The sequence below is a fragment of the Medicago sativa genome, chromosome 1 (genome assembly GCF_051527215.1).
Source record: "Medicago sativa cultivar Bolivia chromosome 1, Bolivia_mono, whole genome shotgun sequence".
NCBI lineage: Eukaryota > Viridiplantae > Streptophyta > Magnoliopsida > Fabales > Fabaceae > Medicago > Medicago sativa.
Genome location: NC_140749.1, coordinates 27,094,501 through 27,116,962, shown reverse-complemented (window position 1 = coordinate 27,116,962; position 22,462 = coordinate 27,094,501). Strand labels below are relative to the sequence as shown.

General features: G+C 34.8%; 2 protein-coding genes across 3 annotated transcripts; one reads left to right on the top strand and one right to left on the bottom strand.

Moving 5' to 3' along the window:
• Positions 1–13,609: 13,609 nt before the first annotated feature.
• On the top strand, positions 13,610–18,268 carry LOC146953891 (magnesium transporter MRS2-I-like). The gene is made up of 11 exons (XM_085750691.1): positions 13,610–13,841; positions 14,222–14,251; positions 14,353–14,491; positions 15,784–15,905; positions 16,369–16,443; positions 16,848–17,054; positions 17,155–17,199; positions 17,464–17,508; positions 17,595–17,624; positions 17,734–17,853; positions 17,936–18,268. Exons 1-11 carry the CDS (start codon positions 13,629–13,631, stop codon positions 18,020–18,022), a joined length of 1,113 nt encoding a protein of 370 aa, XP_085606817.1. The 5' UTR covers positions 13,610–13,628; the 3' UTR covers positions 18,023–18,268.
• Positions 18,269–20,815: 2,547 nt separating this feature from the next.
• Positions 20,816–22,253, bottom strand: BHLH92 (basic helix-loop-helix (bHLH) DNA-binding superfamily protein). Of its 2 annotated transcripts, none has more exons than XM_085712223.1 (3): positions 21,842–22,253; positions 21,301–21,582; positions 20,816–21,124 (listed from the first exon to the last, which is right to left on the bottom strand). In XM_085712223.1, the coding sequence occupies exons 1-3, from the start codon at positions 22,208–22,210 to the stop codon at positions 21,032–21,034; spliced, it is 744 nt and encodes a 247-aa protein (XP_085568349.1). In that variant the 5' UTR covers positions 22,211–22,253; the 3' UTR covers positions 20,816–21,031. The 2 variants fall into 2 exon arrangements, with proteins under 2 accessions (XP_085568349.1, XP_085568342.1); XM_085712216.1 differs by having other exon boundaries at positions 20,816–21,131; positions 21,842–22,251.
• Between the last annotated feature and the right edge of the window lie 209 nt (positions 22,254–22,462).

Here is a 22,462-nt window from a genome sequence, read left to right as displayed (position 1 = left end):
GCATTCTGGATTTTAAAATCCGGATTCATGTTTACTATTTCGGATTTTATAATCTGACAATTCTTATGTATAATCAGTCATCAAACTCTCTCACATTTCAGCAGTTTTGAGTTTTGCTTTTAAAAACAACAAAAAAACTAAGTGAAAAATGCTAAAAACCTGTCAAATAAAATATAAAAATAGCACCAAAAAATTCTAAAAATCAAATAAAACTAATGCAAATTTTTTCGGATTTTTCTGAGAATATGAAAAATTTAAAAAAAATGAAAAATGGGTCTAAACGATGGAATTTTGGATTTTGAGGGGCGGAGTCCCGTAAGAAGTCCCTTGAATTTTTTTCTGGTTATCTGGGGAAGTTTCGGAGCAATTCGATCAAGTAGCCCGAAAACCCGATTTTTGACTAAGAACAGGTAACAATGACCCAAAAACAGAGGAATGAGAGTTAGGAAGATTAATATTGTCCCTAAAATGACTATCCATGTTACAAACATGTTTAGAATTTGTGCTGATACAATTCGGATTATATAATCCGAACTGTTTTACCTTGAAAAAGGGTGTTTAGGGGGTTTCCGAATTATGTAATTCGGAAACATCATGTAACGCGCCCTATTTTTTGAAGTTTCCGGATTACAAAATCCGGAAAAATCCGTTACTCATTTTTTCACCCTTTAACAAAAAAAAAAAAACACCATTCCGGATTATAAAATCCGGAAAGTCAAGGGCATTTTTTGGAAAAAATAGGGCGCGCGAGGAAACCTACAGGGTGGGAAAAGTAAATCCCTTCAGTTTAGTTCCAATCTGATTTTCTACAAGTGTATGCCATTCTTTAAATTTTTCAATAACGTCACTTTTATTCTTCATAATGTAAACCCATATCCTTCTAGAATAATCATCAATAATATACATGAAATATGAACCTACCCCATGAGTTTTAACTGATGTTGGACCCCAAAGATCCGAATGAACATACTCAAAAAGCCTACTAGATTTATGCACACCCATCCCAAACTTCACCTTGTGTTGTTTGCCTAACATGCAATTATCACATAAATCTAGTTTGTTCAATTTTTCATTCCCTAGCAAACCTTGTTTAGCTAGCTCAACCAAACCCCTCTCACTGACATGACCTAACCTAAAATGTCATAGTGTAGTTATGTCCAAAGTGTCTACACTAGCAACTGATGCATGAGCTATAACAGTGGAACCTTCTAAAATATATAAACCTTGTATTTTAGACCCTTTAGCTATTACTAATGCACCATGAGAAATGCTCATCATACCACGTTAAATTTTAGTACAATATCTTAGACCATCAAACATGCTTGTAGGTATTAAATTTCTCTTAAGTTCAGGAATATACTTCACATTCTTCAAAAGGAAATCACGGTCATCAAACATTTTGAGACAAATAGTGCCCATACCTTGAATTCTTCAAGCCTCATTATTACCAAGGCAAATAGCTCCACCTTCTTTCAGCTCTAATGTTTCAAAGTAATCCTTTCTCGAACAGATGTGATAAGAGCATCCAGATTCCAAGACCCAGCTCTTTTCAGGTTCCCAACTTGTCACAGTTAGTGCTCCAACACTCTCATAACATTCCTCTACTTTGTTTTATCACTACCACCCTTTGACCTAGACTTTGACCTGGATTTCTTGTCTTTCCCATTTCCACTTTTGTCACTTCTCTCCCTTGAGACATTCAAGTCTTCTCCACTATCATCAACCTTCAACTCTTTGAATTTGGTTAGCTCTTTGGTTCTCAAAGCCGCTTGGACTTCCTCCAAAGTGATAGTGCCCTATTTTCCATAAAGCATTGTATCCTTGAAATTCTCAATGGACCTAGGTAAAACACACAACAGGTGTAAGGCTTTATCTTCATCTTCCAGATTTACATCTATGTTTGCCAAATCATCAATAATGTTATTGAACTCCGTCAGTTGCTCCATTATAGGTTTTGACTCCACCATTCGGTAAAAGTAGAGTTGTTGTTTCAGACATTGTCTATGTGCCAAGGACTTGGTCATGTACAATGAATCAAGTTTATTCCACATAGACACATCAGTAGTCTCCCTTGCTACCAATCTCAACACCTTATCCCCAAGACATGTAATGATGACACTGACCACTTTATCATTCATCTCAGTTTTCTCAGCAGGTGTTAGATGTGCAGGCATCTGTGCTTCTCCCTTCAATGCTTCAACACACTTTTGTTAAATTAGAATTGCCCTCATCTATACCTTCCACAACCCAAAGTCGTTACTACTAGTAAACATCTCAATATCCCACTTCGAACCCATGATACCTGGTTATAGATTTGACCTTTGCCCTACGGTGGGCGCCAATTGTTGTGAATTCGTTGCAAAAATCACACCAATAAACTTGATTTGTGGAGCAAATAAAACCAAGCAATCAAATCAAGTGGGTGACTGAAGGTGAGAAAAAACACAAGAAGGGGGGTTGAATTGTGTTTTTGAAAAATTCTTTGTTTCGCCTAAAACTGAACACACTGATCAGAAGCTAAGTGAAACAGCTTCTGAAGTGATAATCAGAATCTACACGCAGCGAAATAAAACAGAGAGAGAAGAAGAACGACACAAAGCAATTATACTGGTTCCTTCCACAATCCGGAAGTAGTCCAGTCCCCCTTGCACTTCCAAGGAGATTTCACTAAGAGTAATATCTGATTACAATTGCTCAAGCACACCTGCAAGAGACTTCCTTTGCTCAAGCACACTTTGCAAGAGTCTTCCTATGCTCAAGAACACAATCAAGAGACTTCCATACTCAAGCACAACTGCAAGAGACTTCTAACTAAACAAAATTACACAGAAAATTGTTTAAGGTTGAACACTTGATATACAATCAGAGGTGCTCACAATACAAATCAGATACAGACTCAATAACTTAAGAATTTCTAAGATGAAACTTTGAGACACCGAAATTCTAAGTGAATGCAGAACAATTTCAGCAGAGGTTTGACACTTGTAATAATGTTGTGAGTCTTTTGTTCAGCATTGCCAAAACTCTAAGTCTCCACTCCTTTATATAGAGGTGTGAAAGAGACGTTATGAAATTGCCAGCACATCAAAGAGTCGTTGTTGAAGCTTGATCTTTCACCAATTGTAACGCCCCATTTTTATTCTATTATTTTTAATAGACGTGTGAATATTTTTATATGACTTTATTATTTGTGGAAATATTAGGAGAAATAAAAAAATAGGAGTAAAATATTAATATTTTGGTTAATGGGAGTTAATTAGTAATTATGTGAAATTAAGGGAGTTGGGTGAGAAAAGAAAAGAGTTATATTTTTGGGAGTAAAAGAAAGAAACGTGAGAACAGAAACATTTTCACGTACAATTGAGAAACAACTGGTTTTGGAGAGAAAAAGGAGAAGAACCAAGAGAGAGAGCTAGGAAGGAATCGATTGCTGTAGCTATTCGTTCATTTTGCTGAATTAAGGTAAGGGTGGGATTCCTTTCAATAATCTTGATATATAATTTGAAAATTGATGAATTTGTTGTTCTTGGTTTTTAGGGTTTGAGAAGTTATGATAGATGATGAATTATGATGAAACTTGTTGTTGAATTACATGATTGTATGTTGTTTTGTTCCCTATGTTGTATACTAAACCTGTAAACATGTTTGTAAAACGATTTGGGTGATTAAGGGATCAAAGATGGGATTTTTGGGTAAAACCATGTTGAAATCGCAGCATTTTTCTGAAATCTGAAGCAGGACGCGAAAGCGTCGCATTAGCGTCCAGAAAGCGTCCACACCTTGTAGCTGCCCAGAAATTTTTGTGGAGGACGCGAAAGCGTCCTTTTGACGCGATAGCGTCCTACCCAAATTGTTGAGGACGCGAAAGCGTCCTATTAGCGTGCAGAAAGCGTCCTCATCCTGAGTTACGACATTTTGGACGCGAAAGCGTGCTTCGCTCGCGAAAGCGTCCTGTCCCTTTTTGTAGAGGACGCGAAAGCGTCCTTCTGTCGCGAAAGCGTCCCTGGTCTTGTACGGCCATTTTCTGAATTTTGTTTAGAGCACTAGGAGTCTATTCTGACTATTTTAATAGGTTCCCTTGATTTATTAAGCCATGTTTATGAAGTGAATATATTATTATTGAAGGTTGTACTATATGAAATGTATGTGTAAACACTTTTGTATAACAAAAGTTGTTGTTCCATTGTCGAAGTTGGGGAGTGTGTCATAATTGTTTTAGGCACATACGTTGTTGTTGTTGTTGTCGTTCTTGAAGTTGTATGTTGATATACACAAGTTGAGTCCATTTGCATACTCACATCTGTTTGGAGCTCATGCCCTGGAATGTTTATCATTCAACCGTTGGGGGCTTATGCCCTGGAATGTTTATCATTCATCTGTTGGGGGCTTATGCCCTGGGATGCTTTAACCATCCAACTTGTTGGGGGCTTATGCCCTGGAATGCTTTGCATTCAACGCGCGTAGATTGGTACCACCTGCATGATGCATTAGTTGTTGTCGTTGTCGCATTGTCGAGTTGTTGTTGTCGTTGTCGCATTGTCGAGTTGTCGGTGTCGTTGTTGATAATGAAGTTGTTGTTGTTGCTTCTCTTTGTTGCTGAAAATGATTATGTTGTTGCTATATGTATTCTTTATATACATTATTAATGATGCATGATGTGATATGTTGTTGTTTTCATTAATTTGATGAATTATATATTATTATTATTGGATAAGTTTCTTACCCCTTCTGCTTGAAAATGCTGCCCTTCGTATGGGTAACTTGCAGGTAATGATGGCTTGTAGGTTTGGTCGGCTCAAGTGTCTAGGGCTCTGATACATATTGGGATGGGGATTCGTCGCGACTGTTTTCGTTTTCTTCATTTCTTTTATGTATCATATTTTTGGTAAAAGACTTAATAATGGAGTTTATCATTGTCGAAAATAATGTTGAATATGTTGAGGCCTTTGTGCCAAGATTTTCATTGACGTTGGATTTGGTTGAAATTTTATTTTCTAAAGAATTATTCCGCTGCATGTTTTGGAGATATTTTAAATATTGGTTTAAATAAATAGCTATTTTCTATTTATGAAATTTTGATTAGCAGTGTGACACTCCGTTGTTTGGTCTACTCTGATTAAATTAATTAATATTTCGTTGTTGGGAGAACGGTGTGTTACAATTGGTATCAGAGCAGGTCGGTCCGTCCGGCCAATTAGTAGAGTCGTGTCGAGCCTAGTAGTGTTGTGTGACAATTTTGTATTGTCCTTGTTGTCCTAATTGTTGTTTGTTGTTTGTTGTGCAATCCCTAGTATGAACTGGTTGGAGTACAACCATGTGCATATTAATTGTTTTAGGAAGACGGTGTACTTTTCTTCTGCTAAAGAAGAGAGTGGAGCAGAATTTTTATCTACCAAGCAGCTGAAGCAGTTAGAACATGATGGAAACTTGATGTTTTCTTTGATGGCGTATTTGTCTGTAGAGAATCAGTCGATAATTGATAGATTGCCCATTGTGAATGAATTTCCTGAAGTCTTTCCTGATGAGATTCCAGATGTGCCACCAGAGAGGGAGGTTGAATTTTCAATTGACATTGTGCCGGGTACGAAGCCTGTGTCGATGGCTCCTTACCGTATGTCAGCTTCCGAGTTGGCAGAATTGAAGAAGCAGTTAGAAGAATTGCTTGATAAGAAGTTTGTAAGACCGAGTGTCTCACCTTGGAAAGCGCCGGTATTGTTGGTAAAGAAGAAGGATGGTAGCATGAGATTGTGCATAGATTACCGTTAGTTGAATAAGGTGACGATAAAGAATAGGTATCCACTTCCGAGAATTGACGATTTGATGGATCAGCTAGTGGTTGCTCGCGTGTTTAGCAAAATTGATTTGAGGTCAGGTTACCATCAGATTAAGGTGAAGGATGAAGATATGCAAAAGACGGCCTTTAGGACACGGTATGGACACTATGAATATAAAGTGATGCCTTTCGGTGTTACTAATGCGCCTGGGGTGTTCATGGAGTATACGAACAGAATTTTTCATGCTTTTCTAGATAAGTTTGTTGTTGTATTTATTGATGATATTTTGATTTATTCTAAGACTGAAGAGGAGCATGTAGAGCATTTGAGGATTGTTTTGCAGGTGTTGAAAGAAAAGAGGTTGTATGCAAAGTTGTCAAAGTGCGAGTTCTGGTTAAGTGAAGTAAGTTTCCTTGGACATATTATTTCTAGTAGTGGTATTGCAGTTGACCCGTCGAAGGTTGAAGCGGTATCACAGTGGGAGACTCCTAAGTCAGTTACGGAGATTAGAAGTTTTCTTGGTTTGACTGGTTATTACAGAAGATTTATAGAAGGATTTTCGAAGTTGGCACTTTCATTGACTCAGTTGACCTGTAAAGGAGAGCTTTTGTGTGGGATGCTCAGTGTGAGAGTAATTTCAATGAGTTGAAGTGGAGATTGACAACAGCTCCAATTCTGATTTTATCAGAGCCAGATAAACCTTTTGTTGTATATTGTGATGCGTCCAAGTTGGGCTTAGGTGGTGTGCTTATGCAAGATGGCAAGGTAGTAGCTTATGCTTCGAGACAATTGAGAATACATGAGAAGAATTATCCTACACATGATTTAGAGTTGGCTGCTGTGATTTTTGTGTTGAAAATTTGGAGGCACTATTTGTACGGTTCCAGATTTGAAGTGTTTAGTGATCATAAGAGTCTGAAATATTTATTTGATCAAAAGGAGTTGAATATGAGGCAGAGAAGGTGACTAGAGTTGTTGAAGGATTATGATTTTGGTTTGAATTATCATCCGGGTAAAGCCAATGTGGTTGCAGATGCCTTGAGTAGGAAAACATTGCACATGTCGGCTATGATGGTGAAAGAATTTGAATTGCTAGAGCAGTTTAGAGACTTGAGTCTTGTTTGTGAATTGGCACCTCAGAGTGTGCAGTTGGGTATGTTGAAGATTAATAATGATTTCTTGAAGAGTATCAAGGAAGCACAGGAAGTTGATGTGAAATTTGTAGACTTGATGGTTGCTAGTAATCAGACTGCAGATGGTGATTTCTAGGTTGATGATCAAGGAGTGTTGAGATTCCGAGGCAGGATTTGTATCCCTGATAATAATGAATTGAAAAAGTTGATTTTAGAAGAAAGTCACAGAAGTAGCTTGAGTATCCATCCGGGAGCTACAAAGATGTATCATGACTTGAAGAAACTGTTTTGGTGGTCTGGATTGAAGCGTGATGTCGCTCAATTTGTTTATGCTTGTTTAACTTGTCAGAAATCGAAAGTTGAACATCAGAAGCCTGCTGGTTTGTTGACACCATTAGATGTGCCAGGATGGAAATGGGATAGCATCTCCATGGACTTTGTGACGAGTTTACCGAATACTCAAAGAGGGCATGATGCCATTTGGGTCGTTGTCGATAGATTGATGAAGTCGGCACATTTTATTCCGATTAATATCACCTATTCAGTAGCTCAGTTGGCGGAGATTTATATTCATAATATTGTGAAGTTGCATGGTGTCCCGTCGAGTATTGTGCGGATAGAGATCTGAGGTTCACTTCGAGATTCTGGAAGAGCTTGCAAGAAGCTTTGGGCTCTCAGTTGAAGTTGAGTTCAGCGTATCATCCGCAAACAGATGGTCAGTCAGAAAGAACGATTCAATCATTAGAAGATTTGTTGAGGGTGTGTGTACTTGAGCAAGGTGGAGCTTGGGACAGTCACCTACCATTGATAGAGTTCATGTACAACAATAGTTACCATTCGAGTATTGGTATGGCACCTTTCGAAGCTTTATATGGTCGAAAGTGTAGAACTCCTCTATGTTGGTTTGAGTCGGGTGAAAGTGTTGTGTTGGGACCTGAAATAGTTCAGCAGACTACGGAGAAGGTCAAGATGATAAGAGAGCATATGAAAGCGTCGCAGAGTCGACAGAAGAGTTACCATGACAAGCGTAGGAAGGACCTTGAGTTTCAAGAGGGTGACCATGTGTTCTTGAGAGTCACTCCTATGACCGGTGTGAGTCGTGCATTGAAGTCCAAGAAGTTGACTCCAAAGTTTATTGGTCCTTATCAGATATCTGAGAGAATTGGCACGGTGGCTTATAGAGTTGGTTTGCCACCACATCTTTCGAACTTGCATGATGTGTTTCATGTGTCGCAACTTCAGAAGTATGTAGCGGATCCTTCACATGTCATTCCTAGAGATGATGTGCAAGTTAGAGACAACCTTACGGTGGAGACTTTACCTTTGAGGATTGATGATCGCAAGGTGAAGACGTTGAGAGGCAAGGAGATACCTCTAGTGAGAGTTGTTTGGGGAGGAGCAGCTGGTGAAAGTCTTACTTGGGAGTTGGAGAGTAAGATGCAGGAGTCATATCCTGAGTTGTTTGCTTGAGGTAATATTTCGAGGATGAAATTCTATAAGTTGGGGAGAGTTGTAACGCCCCATTTTTATTCTATTATTTTTAATAGATGTGTGAATATTTTTATATGACTTTATTATTTGTGGAAATATTAGGAGAAATAAAAAATAGGAGTAAAATATTAATATTTTGGTTAATGGGAGTTAATTAGTAATTATGTGAAATTAAGGGAGTTGGGTGAGAAAAGAAAAGAGTTATATTTTTGGGAGTAAAAGAAAGAAACGTGAGAACAGAAACATTTTCACGTACAATTGAGAAACAACTGGTTTTGGAGAGAAAAAGGAGAAGAACCAAGAGAGAGAGCTAGGAAGGAATTGATTGCTGTAGCTATTCGTTCATTTTGCTGAATTATGGTAAGGGTGGGATTCCTTTCAATAATCTTGATATATAATTTGAAAATTGATGAATTTGTTGTTCTTGGTTTTTAGGAAGTTATGATAGATGATGAATTATGATGAAACTTGTTGTTGAATTACATGATTGTATGTTGTTTTGTTCCCTATGTTGTATACTAAACCTGTAAACATGTTTGTAAAACGATTTGGGTGATTAAGGGATCAAAGATGGGATTTTTGGGTGAAACCATGTTGAAATCGCAGCATTTTTCTTAAATCTGAAGCAGGACGCGAAAGCGTCGCATTAGCGTCCAGAAAGCGTCCACACCTTGTAGCTGCCCACAAATTTTTATGGAGGACGCGAAAGCGTCCTTTTGACGCGAAAGCGTCCTACCCAAATTGTTGAGGACGCGAAAGCGTCTTATTAGCGTGCAGAAAGCGTCCTCATCCTGAGTTACGACATTTTGGACGCGAAAGCGTGCTTCGCTCGCGAAAGCGTCCTGTCCCTTTTTGTAGAGGACGCGAAAGCGTCCTTCTGTCGCGAAAGCGTCCCTGGTCCTGTACGGCCATTTTCTGAATTTTGTTTAGAGCACTAGGGGTCTATTCTGACTATTTTAGTAGGTTCCCTTGATTTATTAAGCCATGTTTATGAAGTGAATATATTATTATTGAAGGTTGTACTATATGAAATGTATGTGTAAACACTTTTGTATAATAAAAGTTGTTGTTCCATTGTCGAAGTTGGGGAGTGTGTCATAATTGTTTTAGGCACATACGTTGTTGTTGTTGTTGTCGTTGTTGAAGTTGTATGTTGATATACACAAGTTGAGTCCATTTGCATACTCACATCTGTTGGGGGCTCATGCCCTGGAATGTTTATCATTCAACCGTTGGGGGCTTATGCCCTGGAATGTTTATCATTCATCTGTTGGGGGCTTATGCCCTAGGATGCTTTAACCATCCAACTTGTTGGGGGCTTATGCCCTGGAATGCTTTGCATTCAACGCGCGTAGATTGGTACCACCTGCATGATGCATTAGTTGTTGTCGTTGTCGCATTGTCGAGTTGTTGTTGCCGTTGTCGCATTGTCGAGTTGTCGGAGTCGTTGTTGATAATGAAGTTGTTGTTGTTGCTTCTCTTTGTTGCTGAAAATGATTATGTTGTTGCTATATGTATTCTTTATATACATTATTAATGATGCATGATGTGATATGTTGTTGTTTTCATTAATTTGATGAATTATATATTATTATTATTGGATAAGTTTCTCACCCCTTCTGCTTGAAAATGTTGCCCTCCGTATGGGTAACTTGCAGGTAATGTTGGCTTGTAGGTTTGGTCGGCTCAAGTGTCTAGGGCTCTGATACATATTGGGATGGGGATTCGTCGCGACTGTTTTCGTTTTCTTCATTTCTTTTATGTATCATATTTTTGGTAGAAGACTTAATAATGGAGTTTATCGTTGTCGAAAATAATGTTGAATATGTTGAGGCCTTTGTGCCAAGATTTTCATTGACGTTGGATTTGGTTGAAATTGTATTTTCTAAAGAATTATTCCGCTGCATGTTTTGGATATATTTTAAATATTGGTTTAAATAAATAGCTATTTTCTATTTATGAAATTTTGATTAGCAGTGTGACACTCCGTTGTTTGGTCTACTCTGATTAAATTAATTAATATTTCGTTGTTGGGAGAACGGGGTGTTACACCAATGATCTTTTGCCTGATTTGGTTTTTGTCCTATGAAGAACCAATTTGAAATCCATTCCTTATCCAAGGAACATCTATGGAGGCGAAGCCGTATTCTGGAGCTGTTTTCTTGTCTTGTAGCGTGGACACAAAACAGAGTAGTGGAGAAGGTGGTTGTACAGTTTGTACAATAGTACAATGTCAACGCTTTCGTCCAAATTGCAAGCACATGCCTTCAAACACCTTTGAAATGACCGTTGCAAAATTCCACTAATCTTTTGTTGTGTTTTCGAATCCAATAGACAGCTTTTTGCAGTGATGATTCTTCAATCCTTGAATCTTTGCAAATTCATTTTATCTTCAGCTTCTGGTGAAATGACTTCTGATGAGGCAGCTTCTGATAATGCAGCTTCTGATGATGCAGCTTCTGATGATGTGGCTTCTGGACCTCTTGTCTTCAGGAGCACTGTTCTTCAGGAGCACTATTCTTCAGAAGCACTTTACTAACTTCAGGAGCGGCTTTGCTTCAGGAGCGCTTTTTCTCTTCAGGAGCGAGTTGCCTTCAGGAGCACTAAGCTTCAATTTTGTTGATTCCTTTTGCTCTTTATTTGCTCATTCAGAACCAATAAATGATGTAACTTTTTAATTATGGTCCTGTACACTTGAACAAATATTAGCTAGTCCAATTTACAATTTTTAATACCTTGTTATCATCAAAACTCTTTAAGGTTCATTGTTAAACACATTTTGTTCCAACAGTGACAATATAATTCAAGCAAAAATAAACAGCAATAGATAAAGGAAGAAGGAGAACACAAAAAATCTGTTTACCTAGTTCGGTCAAATGATGACCTACTCTGGGGGAGAGAGCAGCTCTCCGTTCCACTATAATGATATGAGTTTCCTTACAAAGAGATATTGAGGATTACAAGAATTAGTCTTCAATCCTAATTCTACCCAAGTCTCAATCTCTTCCCGTGACCAAGAGACTCAATCCTAACAATGTTTTGTTCAAGGTGAAGAAAAAAAAATCCTAACCCTAGTGTTTATTACCAAGAGAATTCTTTATAAACCCTATTTTGTTTGTTGGCTTCTAAATCCTGTTTTCTACACACTTTTTCATATAATACAAAGTTTATATTTATAGTGAAAGCATAAATATAAAACAAAACAGGCCCAAGAAAAAATGTTTTATTTTTTTTGCTGCTGCGACATTTCGGGCACCGATTTTTAGACTTCAGCTCCTGAAAAATGTCGAAACAAAAGTCTCCCAAAAACAGGCAAAATCGGTCCTCGAACAGCACAAATCGGGCACCGATTTTGGACTTCCAGGATGCATCAATTTTGAGTCACTTTTCAACAGTACCTTCATTACTTGCCTTTATGAGAACCTTCATTACTATGTTCGTGTATAGATAGTTGTTTGGAGACATTGTTTGAAAATTCATAATTCCTTTGTTTGAAAATTATGTTAAATGGGTGTTTGCCTTTAGGGTACCTTCAATCCATGAAATAATGTAAAGGTAGTTGTTTGAAGACAATGTGAGATGGATGTTCTTTTTCTTTAATTGGACTGAATCATGAATACATCTAACTTTTTTACAAGCATTCGACCGTTATTTTGATTATTGATTTTGTTATGTATTATAATCTGCATAATGAATATTGATGAAATTATGGAAATTTTTCAAGCAGATCGACGTACCAAATTCGTGGAGGGCACTGTGGAGGTAAACATGTTTTTATTTTTATTTTTTATGGAAAGATAAAATTGTATTGTATTTTTAGCATTTGACTGTATATTATGTTACCTAAATTGGTGATTTAAACTTTTTATTTATAGGGTTTGGAAAGTAGTTGTGGCTCTGGTTCGGAGGTCGGCAACACTTCAATTGACGAAGATGTTGGGGAATCCAACAACAAAGGATTTTCGTGCAACTTCGATGCTGCAACAGTTGTGGATAGTATGGTTGATATAGAGAAAATTAACTCGAAGGAAATGAGTTGCAAATAAATAATGATTTACATTTTAATTCACCTAAAAATAAATCAATAAATTTCTATTGTATATTAAACATTAAATTAATAAAACATTTTACAATACTTTTCCCTCAAAAAAATAAAAAAAATTCCTAAGTAAGGCATTGAATACATTCCAAAAGTATTGATTCAGAGAATCTATCGATTCAAATTTTTTGTTTAACGGATCTAAGTCCAAATTCACTTGCACGAACGTAATGTTCGTAAACACACCTTCTATCGTTACGAATTTTCCTAATTTAAATTGAATATCAAAGAAAAAGTAAAGGCTAAAAATGAATCAATTTTATTGTAAATACTAAATCTTATATTTAAATAGTCTTTTTTTTTTAGAGAATTTAAATAGTCTTTTTTAGAGGTCAGATTTTAATAGTTCTTAAGACAATCCTTCAAAAAAAAAAAAAGTTATTAAGACAAAACATATGTTCAATCCTTAATAATTTAATGTTTTAAATTAGTACATTTTTTTTTTAAAAATATATTATACAATTTATTGTATGCATGTATTTATTTTTATAATTTAATATTATACTTAATAAGATATTTTCAAATGACCTGTAAAACAACTTTCTTCAATTGAATATTTTTTTTTAAGGAACAATTGAATAAATTATTAAAATTATATAGAATTCAAGTTTAAATAATATTAAATATTTCCTCTAGCGTTACCATACACCTCCCTTCTGTAACACAATATACTAAGAAAAATGTAACCGCCTCTAAAAAAATAGTTAATGCAACCAAAAAGTCAAATCTTTTTTTTTTTTTTTGAAAGACAAAAAGTCAAATCTGTTTTATCCAAATTTAGTTTTTTTTTTGCTTACGTTTAATTTAATACGGATGGAGTATACTTTTATTGAAAAATATTGATAACCCTCGATTTTTTTTTTTAACACTCAATTTAATTTTTTCAAAAAAAAAAAAAATTATTTCTTCAAAAAAACACTAAATTTAATAAATTCTTTCCTTCACATTTTTTTTTTACAATTGACTTTAATTCATTAATGAGATCTATATCTTAATAGTGGAACCCGCATAAATTTTAACAATAGTAGAGAGTGTTGGAGAAAAATACGTAGGAGAGAATTGGTAGCATTATTTCACTTTTATATGTGTGTATATAAGTGAATGTGGTTTTTCATTCCAATAGCAGAAAAGATGAAATCAATTGTGAGGAAGACAAGTTTATCACCAAGGAATACTTGGATCAAATTGGATTCTAATGGACATAGTTCCTTCCTCGACGTAGACAAGTATGAACTTATGCGTCAAGTTCGTATTGATGCTCGTGATCTAAGGATTCTTGATCCTCTTCTCTCTTATCCTTCTACCATTTTAGGTAGAGAAGATGTTATTGTTCTTAACTTGGAGGTTGGATTCACTTAACTTTTTTCTTATTAGTTTCATTCTTTTCATGAATGATTTTTTTGGACACAAATTTTGATATTCGACACGGTAGAAACATATATTTTTGATTTTTTTTTATTAATACTTTATCTTTTATTGGGTGACCATGATGATAAATGTACTAGTTCAGGTTATATTCTATACGATGTCCGATATATGGTTGGATTCTATACGGTGTCCGATATATGGTGTCAATTTATTGTGTTCAAATATTATCTCTGCATTTTGTCAAAAAAAAAAATATTATCTCTGCAATCTTTATAATTGTTGTTATTATTAGTAATTTGTTTTATCATTTTATAATATGTTTTAGTTAATCTTTTGTTTTAATCTTTTGTTTTCAGCATATCAAGGCAATCATCACTGCAAAAGAGGTTAGTCAAGATTTATAAAAAATATTGAGTTAATATTCTAATGTTTGTAGAATTTAATATGGATCTTAATATTCATATTTGTACCTAAATCATTTGTGTAGGTGTTTTTGCAAGACCCAGCAGGGGAAGATGTGGTCCCTGTTGTTAGAGAACTACAAAGAAGATTGTTTACCATTGACACAAATCAAGGAGATGATCAAGACCATAGTCCACTTGATGTTGAAGTAGATGAAGATGATGGTATGCTTGATCATTATTCTACCTTTTTTATATTGAAGAAATTTTAAGAATTATAGCCAATTACACTTTTGATTATTTTAATTTAATTTGAGCTATGTCCAATTATTGTGTCTCATTATTTTATTGAGTGGTTTTTAGTTCCTTCATATTACTATTTTATAAGGATAATGATAAATACAGCGAATGCTGTTTTCACGATATCTTCCCGATAGAGTTGGCAGCATAACATCCTTTGGATTTCACATTTATTTGATGAACCTCTTAATAAAAAGAAATTTTAAAACCGGAAATGCTACTTATCCCGACATAATGTTATCACGACAACCTCACGACCGTACTACACTTTATACCATGCTTCACCTCTTTATTTGCAGCCACCCATGTATTCCAATCAATTCTAGATCTAACAGCCACAATCCATTCGGGATACTTTCTTGATTTTTCTTTCGCTTTAAATAGCATCTCCCTTTTAAAACATGTCCGCCGTGTTTTCCGGAAAGGAGCAATTATGATTGGTTGAATTGTGTTTCGTGATCCCTTCAAGAAATGATTTTATAATCAATTTTTTTCTCTTTCAATTTATTTGAGAATCTCAAAATCATATTTAAGATCTTAGACCTATTTTTTAGGGAAGATCTTAGACCTATTAGAAGCTCCAACTATTTTAGTATATATTTGTAAGGAGTCATTCTTTTATGGTCATATATGACCAAATGTGTAGTGTTTAGGTATACATACATAAATTTTGTCAAAAAAAAGGTACGTACATAAATTAAAGAGATATTTTTCTAAAAAGAAAAAAAGATCTTATATTTTAGAGTTATGTGTCTCTCTCTGTGTGCCTAAACACTACATCAGGTGTTGTGAATAGGCAAGACTTGATCCGTTGTAAGAATTAAGGGGGAAGGGGCGATGTAAATGGATATTCATGGACATGGATAATATGATATATGTACTTTCATATCCATACGAATATCCGTTAAGCAGGTAATCCACAAATTTTAAGATATCTACAAGTATATAAGTATATACAGATATCCTTGAGGCGGGCGTAGGGGGCTAAACCATATGAAAAAAGAAATAATTTGTATAAACTAGTCAAATAAAACTATTTGTTCTACAATATCTTTAACATTACTTCCCTTCAAAAAAAATTTTTAACACTAATCCCTATATTTATAATTTGTAAGTGAACCATAAACATTAGTTTATCATATAAATATAGTTTGACTGAATCCAATAAAAAAAATATCTTCGCATTAATATGTTGATGATCTAAATATGAAATGTAGAGTCACCGTTCGAATTCCGAGCACTAGAGATATTGCTTGAATCAATTTGTAGCTTCCTTGATGCACGAGCTTCAGATCTGGAGATGGATACTTATCCTACACTTGATGAACTTACAAACAAGGTATAAATAAATTACTTGTTTCCATATTATTTCTTCAAACTTTAAGGGTCTGTTTGGAATAATTTTTGAGAGTTTTAGAGGCGGGAGGGTTTTTGAGGATCTATTATGGGTTTTTAAGGGCATATTCTTTGAAAAATATACAATGATCTACGATCGTACAACACTTTAATCACGCTTTTTTTTTTTTGAGACATTTTATAGCTAGAAGAAAAACAAGTCATCCCTCTTCCACTGCTTACAGTTTGTAATTCAGACCCTCTTCCACTGTACATTAGTGTAGTAACAATTTTTTGCGTAAAAAAGTGTTGTTACCTATAACAATTTCATAAAAGAAAAGTGTTACTGCATGTGGTAAAATAAATTACTGCACAACTGCACAACAGGAGTGGATTTGAATTATAGTTTGTGAATACTATACTTCTATGATGTTAATTTGATATTTTTGAATTACTTATATGTTTAGATTAGTAGTCGGAATTTGGACAAAATTCGTAAATTGAAGAGTGCGATGACAAGACTGACTGCTAGGGTTCAAAAGGTATGTCTTTGATGCATTGTTCAAAGTATTTGTATGCAGAAGAAAATCATCATGTACCTGAATTTTGTGAAAGTTACATTTTACACTTCAAAAATATTACACTGCGTCCTCGTAATTTTGTTACACCCACCGACTAAACACAAACTTAATTTATATACACCGTCAATGTAACATATATATATATATTTTTTATATATTTTGAATAAATCATAATTAATTATTAAAAACGGTTGATTTTAATCATAACTACTGTTGTGCTATGTATTTACAATGTCATTGTAGCAAAATTAAACTTTTTTACCGAATGCCCTAGGATCTAAAACATCTTAAAATGACTCTAATTTTGATCTATGCACAAATTATATTGTTAATACTTTGGCACAAATTTTTCTTATATAATACAGGTAAGAGAAGAGATTGAACACCTGATGGATGATGATGAAGACATGGCTGACCTATATTTATCAAGAAAGTTGATAGGATCATCATCACCTATAAGTAAATCAGGTGCTGAAAATTGGTTTGCTTCATCTCCCACCACAAAGTCCAAAAGTGTGGCAACATTTCTTAGTGATGAAAATGATGTGGATGAGCTTGAAATGTTACTAGAGGTCGTTAACATTATCTGTATATTTGTAACATGTAAGAAATAATCTTCCATTTTTAGTTATTATGAAATGCTATTAATAAGTGATGTTAATCATTTTGCAGGCTTATTACATGCAAATTGATGGCACTTTAAATAGATTGTCTACGGTAAGTACCAAAGTTATATTGATAAATATTGCACATGCATACACATTTTGAGCTTACATTGCATACATCACTTTATTTTTCGTTTTTTCAATGCTAAATAAATACCATTTTTTTAAAATTTTGGGTTGAGCCTAACTCAACCTACAAAATTGGCTTGTAAGACGAGAGATGTTTACTACTTGTAAATTTATTTTCAAGTCATATCGCATTCATATTTGAGTACTAAAACTTATCTATGTAGTTCTAATTAATTTCTATTTACAGCTACGAGGGTACATTGATGATACAGAAGATTACATTAATATTCAGGTAAGTAACTTACAATTTATAAGTAGTGTCAATTTTTATTTGATCAATGACATTGTATACAAATAAAATGTATGTATATTTTGCAGATTGACAACCATCGAAACCAATTGATTCAGGTACTACAATATGTGCTTGTTTATACATAATTCATGTCATGTAATATTACTTTTTTCTGTTTATATATTTTTCATGTCACCAAGTCCTTGAATATTTTTCTTTATGCAGTTGGAGATATTTCTTAACTCAGCTGAACTTTCTCTAGCATTTTATTCGGTTGTGACTGGAATACTTGGCATGAATATTCAGTATGGTTGGGAAAACAACCATGGTTACATGTTCAAATGGGTAACCACAAATTAACTAATTTTTTTTTCTTCAATTTAAATATTCAAAATAAATAATATAATATATAATTTTTTATTGGCAGGTGGTTATTTTTACAGGAATTTTTTCCGTATCTATATTTCTCACCATAGTTGCCTCTGCTCGCAAAAAGGGGCTGGTTGGATCATGAATAGCTGAATCAATCTTGTGGAAAAGGGGTCAATTGAATGACTTTGAGAATTCCTATGGCTTATGAGTTATGTTGCTGAACTTTTGGTTATACTTTATTTTGGACTTTGATTTGTTTTACTCTTGTTAAAATTGTTGTTTAAAGATCATAGGAGATATCTACATGGTTTTAGAGTTGGAATGAAACACAAATATTAGCTAAAATCTTTATATACACTGCTCTTTGGATTTTAGTACAAACACTTTACTATAAGATGGTAATACACATTCTACTATATTAGCTAAAATCCTTATATTGACTTCCCCTGAGGTCTTTGCAAATAATATTCATATTCCCTCTATTTGTTAATTGTGTTACATGTGATATGACCCATGAGTATCTGTTAACTCAGAACAACATATATTCATATCATGAAAATAAATTCTTTTTTCTATTTTACTGGATGTTTTAGTAAGTCACTGACTGGATATATTTATTCATCAAGATTATTACTTTTCCTACTCTATGGTATTCTCGTGTGCCCTGTTTTTTTTTTCCTTTCAAAATTGCCCTTTATTCGGATTCTATAATTCGAACGTTTTTCAGATTATACAATCTGAACAGCGTAAAAATTGAAGTTCAGCATGTCTAAGACTCGTCCTTACCTAGAGTGGGTGAAAAACTTATTCGGAAAGTATATTCTGAAAGTTATTTCCATATTTCGGGTAGTATAATCCGAAAAATGACCTTTTTAAAAAGCGGGAAACCTTTCAGATTATAGAATCCGAAACTTTCTAATATATAAGGCTTGCCCAGAACCGAGCAGAAGTTCACCACCTTTATCTCCAAACACCCCCTATATCTCGAAAAACACACCATTTTGGACGAAAACGTGATTTGGAGTATCAATTTAGTCATCAACAATGGTAGAGGCATAACCCAAAAATAAAACGAATGCTTGTTCTCAAAACCCCTTAAACCTTGACGCTTAAGGTGTCGAGCACGTTTGGTAGAGGCATGCGAGGTTATTGACGACCGTTCTTCAGGGAGGAAGATTTCTTGTTTCAGCGAGGGGACGATGGAGTATGAGCACTACCTCAGTCGTCAGAATCACGAGGAGGATGAGGAGGAGGAGGAGGATCTGGAGGAGTAGGAGGAGAATGAGGTTTTCACAGAGGAGCTTGTGCTTGTGCTGATATGGCGTCAACCGATGCTTGTAGTGGACTCTCGAGTTGTTGCGCGTGTTGCAAGATTTTGATTTGTGTTACGACTTTGGTCAAAATCTTATCTTGATTCTCTTCGACGCAGTTGATCCTGACACTTTGCTGCTGCAAGAGGTTCAAGACGTTTGTGAGGAGCTCATTCTTCTTTCGAGGCTCGAACGATGCCTTGGAATGCTGGAAGAACTGAAAGGTAACGTTCGGTTGCACTGACGGTGGAGGAACCATCATTTAGCAAATGATCGATGAAATATGAGGGATTAGAGATAGAACTAGAAGAGGACAGTTCAAATTAGGCCACATTAGAACTTCCTAGAGTGACAACTTGGTCGAAACGATCTTGAAGGTTTTGAAGTACGGGAAAAAGCATCACCGAAGTACTGAAGGTGTTTGTATTAATGTTTCTGGCATGAGTTGGCTAGGAACCAACCATCGAAACTTCGAAGCTGAATCATTTAAGGTGGTAGCAGACGATTACAATGATGGACTTGAGAAAATTTGTTCGGAATCGTGAATGATTACACATACAACACTAATGATCTGTACAAGAACAAAGCTAAGGATGGCGTGGCTTCAGTGATTTGGTACGATGGAGGAGACACTCCGCTATGACCTATAAAATAAATACCTTCTTCGATGTTGAAGTCAGTATATGTGTTTAAATGTGTAATTTTAGGGTTGTACCTAGGGGTGGCATAGATGTCACACTTATATAGACGAGTTGGTTGCAACCTTTCCCGTGTAAAACGACATGGGTAGCGAAAGACGGTCAGATGTCGAGCGAATGGCCAAGATCATCTCAGGACGGTGGGTGACATTCTTTAATCTGTTAGTTGTCCTTCGTAGATACACCCTCCAGTCACTGTTATAAGCAAAAATCAATATTTTAGATTCATTCGTTAAATGATATATGTGATATTTATTATAGACCACATACATCATTTAATGAATAAATCTAAAATGTTGATTTTTGCTTATAATAGTGACTGGAGAGTTTAAGTTGTTATTGCGCTGATGTGTGGTCTGGAACAATGTGTATACTTCAAATAATAAAATGATTGTATACTTCAAATAATTAAATGATTTGTATTTTCATTTATGTGTCGAAGGGTGTGTTTGATCAACTAAAGATAAGAGTTTGTACATGAAAATTTCATTTGTATTGTGTTTGATTGTAAAATTGTTTGAGAGACTGGACAAATTAGGGGCATAAAGACATGACAAAACTGAAATTATTGTCCCTTAATGAAACACATCACATTTTTTTGTCCTAAATAAAACTTGTCTAAAATACCAAAATGTCTTTTTGTCCACCGAACATCGCATAAGACAAATTAAAACTTGATCAATACCAAAATGTCTTTTTGTCCACCGAACATCGCATAAGACAAATTAAAACTTGATCAATACCACAAAATTTCGTCATGTGTTATGCTGTTTTGTCTTGTATTGTTCTATCTCGTACTTACCTTTTAAGAGATCAAACACACCCGAAATCTTATGTCCATAAATTTGTGTCTATTAAGTATTTTCCCAAAATAAGATTAAATGCCAAAATAAAATTTACATTAGAGACTAATTTAGTACTTGTTCATCCAATGAATAATTAATTTATTTGATCCAAAAATCTCCTAGTCCTAGAAGTGTAGGTTTTTTTTTTTTTTTTACTCAAGCTATAGTAGGCTAATACAATAATAATTCAAACGACTTATGTACATACAACAGTAGCCTAACATAGAAAAGTCAATCGAAAAGCCATATTTTTCTATTTATAAACAAACAAAAATTTATCCAAACTCTTCATATTCTATTATTTGCTTATTGGAACCTTCCGGGACATGAGAATGAAGCTTCCACTCAAGTTCATCAAGTGCTCTCTGAATAGCCTTTTCCACATCAGTTCCTGCAATCTTTCACCAAACCAACAGATATTTAGCATAAACAAATATTAATTTTTTTCAACTCTCATCAACTTACTACTAGAAAATCCAATACACTAGAAATCTTAATTAATTCTACCTTGTATAGTTTTACAAAATCACAAAAATATAATTTTTCAATAAAGGGTTGCAAACATACCTCAGATTCTATCTCTAAGACTAAAAACAACTCCTGCTGAGAAAAATTTGACTTGATGCTTTTAGTATCAATACCATAGTCTTTCAACAATTTCAATGTCTCAAGTATAGAATCAATTCCAGATGTAGGACATGGCACTCTAAAATATTGAATTTGTTTTCTTCTGTCAAGTAGTTCAACATTTTCTTCAAGCACAAAGTTTTTCCTTTCCAATTCCTCTTTGCATCCTTGTAGCCTTTGAATTTCCTTAGCTGCTGTTTGTACTACAGAATTATTATCTGTCTGCCATAAAAATAAAATAAAAATTTCAACATTAGAAATAGCTTGAAATGAAAACTAAAAAAGGGATTATTTTAAAAGGCTCATCTAATCATAGTAATATATGTTAATCATGGTTTTAAAGTGCAGTCTGCGACCATAATTGTGGTCGTAATATAAAGGATTTTGATGTCTCTACAACGATATAACAGCCGCAATATAAAATTTTGTAGGATACCGAAAATGCAATTTAAAACAATGATGTAAATGTTTCTATATATACTTTGGTTCCCTGAGGTAACACTGCATGTAAGTTGAAGCAACATTGTCTTTGTCTTTGTCTCCTCATTCTTTCACTAATCATGTGCTTGAAACCACGTTCTCTTTCACATTCTGCTACTTTATTTCTCTCTAAAGGCAAACTTTTCCTCAAAAATGCAATCATCCTCTTGTTCATGTTATTTGAATTGGACCCTTTTAGAGAACTTTGTTCCCCAAAACTAACCTTGGGTTGGTCTCTATATTGAACAAAAGCACTTAGATTTGGTGTAGGACAAGGTTGTGTTTGAACAAAATTACTATGGTTTATAGGTAAAAGAGGTTCATCCCAAAATACATCACCTAGAAGATTTTCAGGAAAAAACTGTTCCATCGTGTGATATGGTTCTTAATTTAGTTGAAGAGTAAGAGACAAATATATTCTTGGTGTTTGGTTTATATGTTGAGGAAATGGTGTGCTATACTTTGAAAACGTGGTCAATTACACTGTTGTGGCCATTCGTGGGTCAAAATTTGTGCATGCAATTAAAGTCTTACTTTAAACTAAAGTTGCTTGTTTTATGCTTGCCCCCAATCAAGAATTCACGCATGGTAGGCCCAGCATCCATATTTGAGAAAACTAGTC

Bases quoted from the DNA above. Each gene is read 5' to 3' on its own strand.
- LOC146953891 (XM_085750691.1), top strand. From the start codon at position 13,629: ATGAAATCAATTGTGAGGAAGACAAGTTTATCACCAAGGAATACTTGG. The intron at 14,492-15,783 runs GTATGCTTGATC...TATGAAATGTAG, and splicing joins TGAAGTAGATGAAGATGATG to AGTCACCGTTCGAATTCCGA. The intron at 17,509-17,594 runs GTAAGTAACTTA...TATATTTTGCAG, and splicing joins AAGATTACATTAATATTCAG to ATTGACAACCATCGAAACCA.
- BHLH92 (XM_085712216.1), bottom strand. From the start codon at position 22,210: ATGGAACAGTTTTTTCCTGAAAATCTTCTAGGTGATGTATTTTGGGAT. The intron at 21,583-21,841 runs GTATATATAGAA...TTTTTATGGCAG, and splicing joins TGTTACCTCAGGGAACCAAA to ACAGATAATAATTCTGTAGT. The intron at 21,132-21,300 runs GTATGTTTGCAA...GTTTGGTGAAAG, and splicing joins TCTTAGAGATAGAATCTGAG to ATTGCAGGAACTGATGTGGA.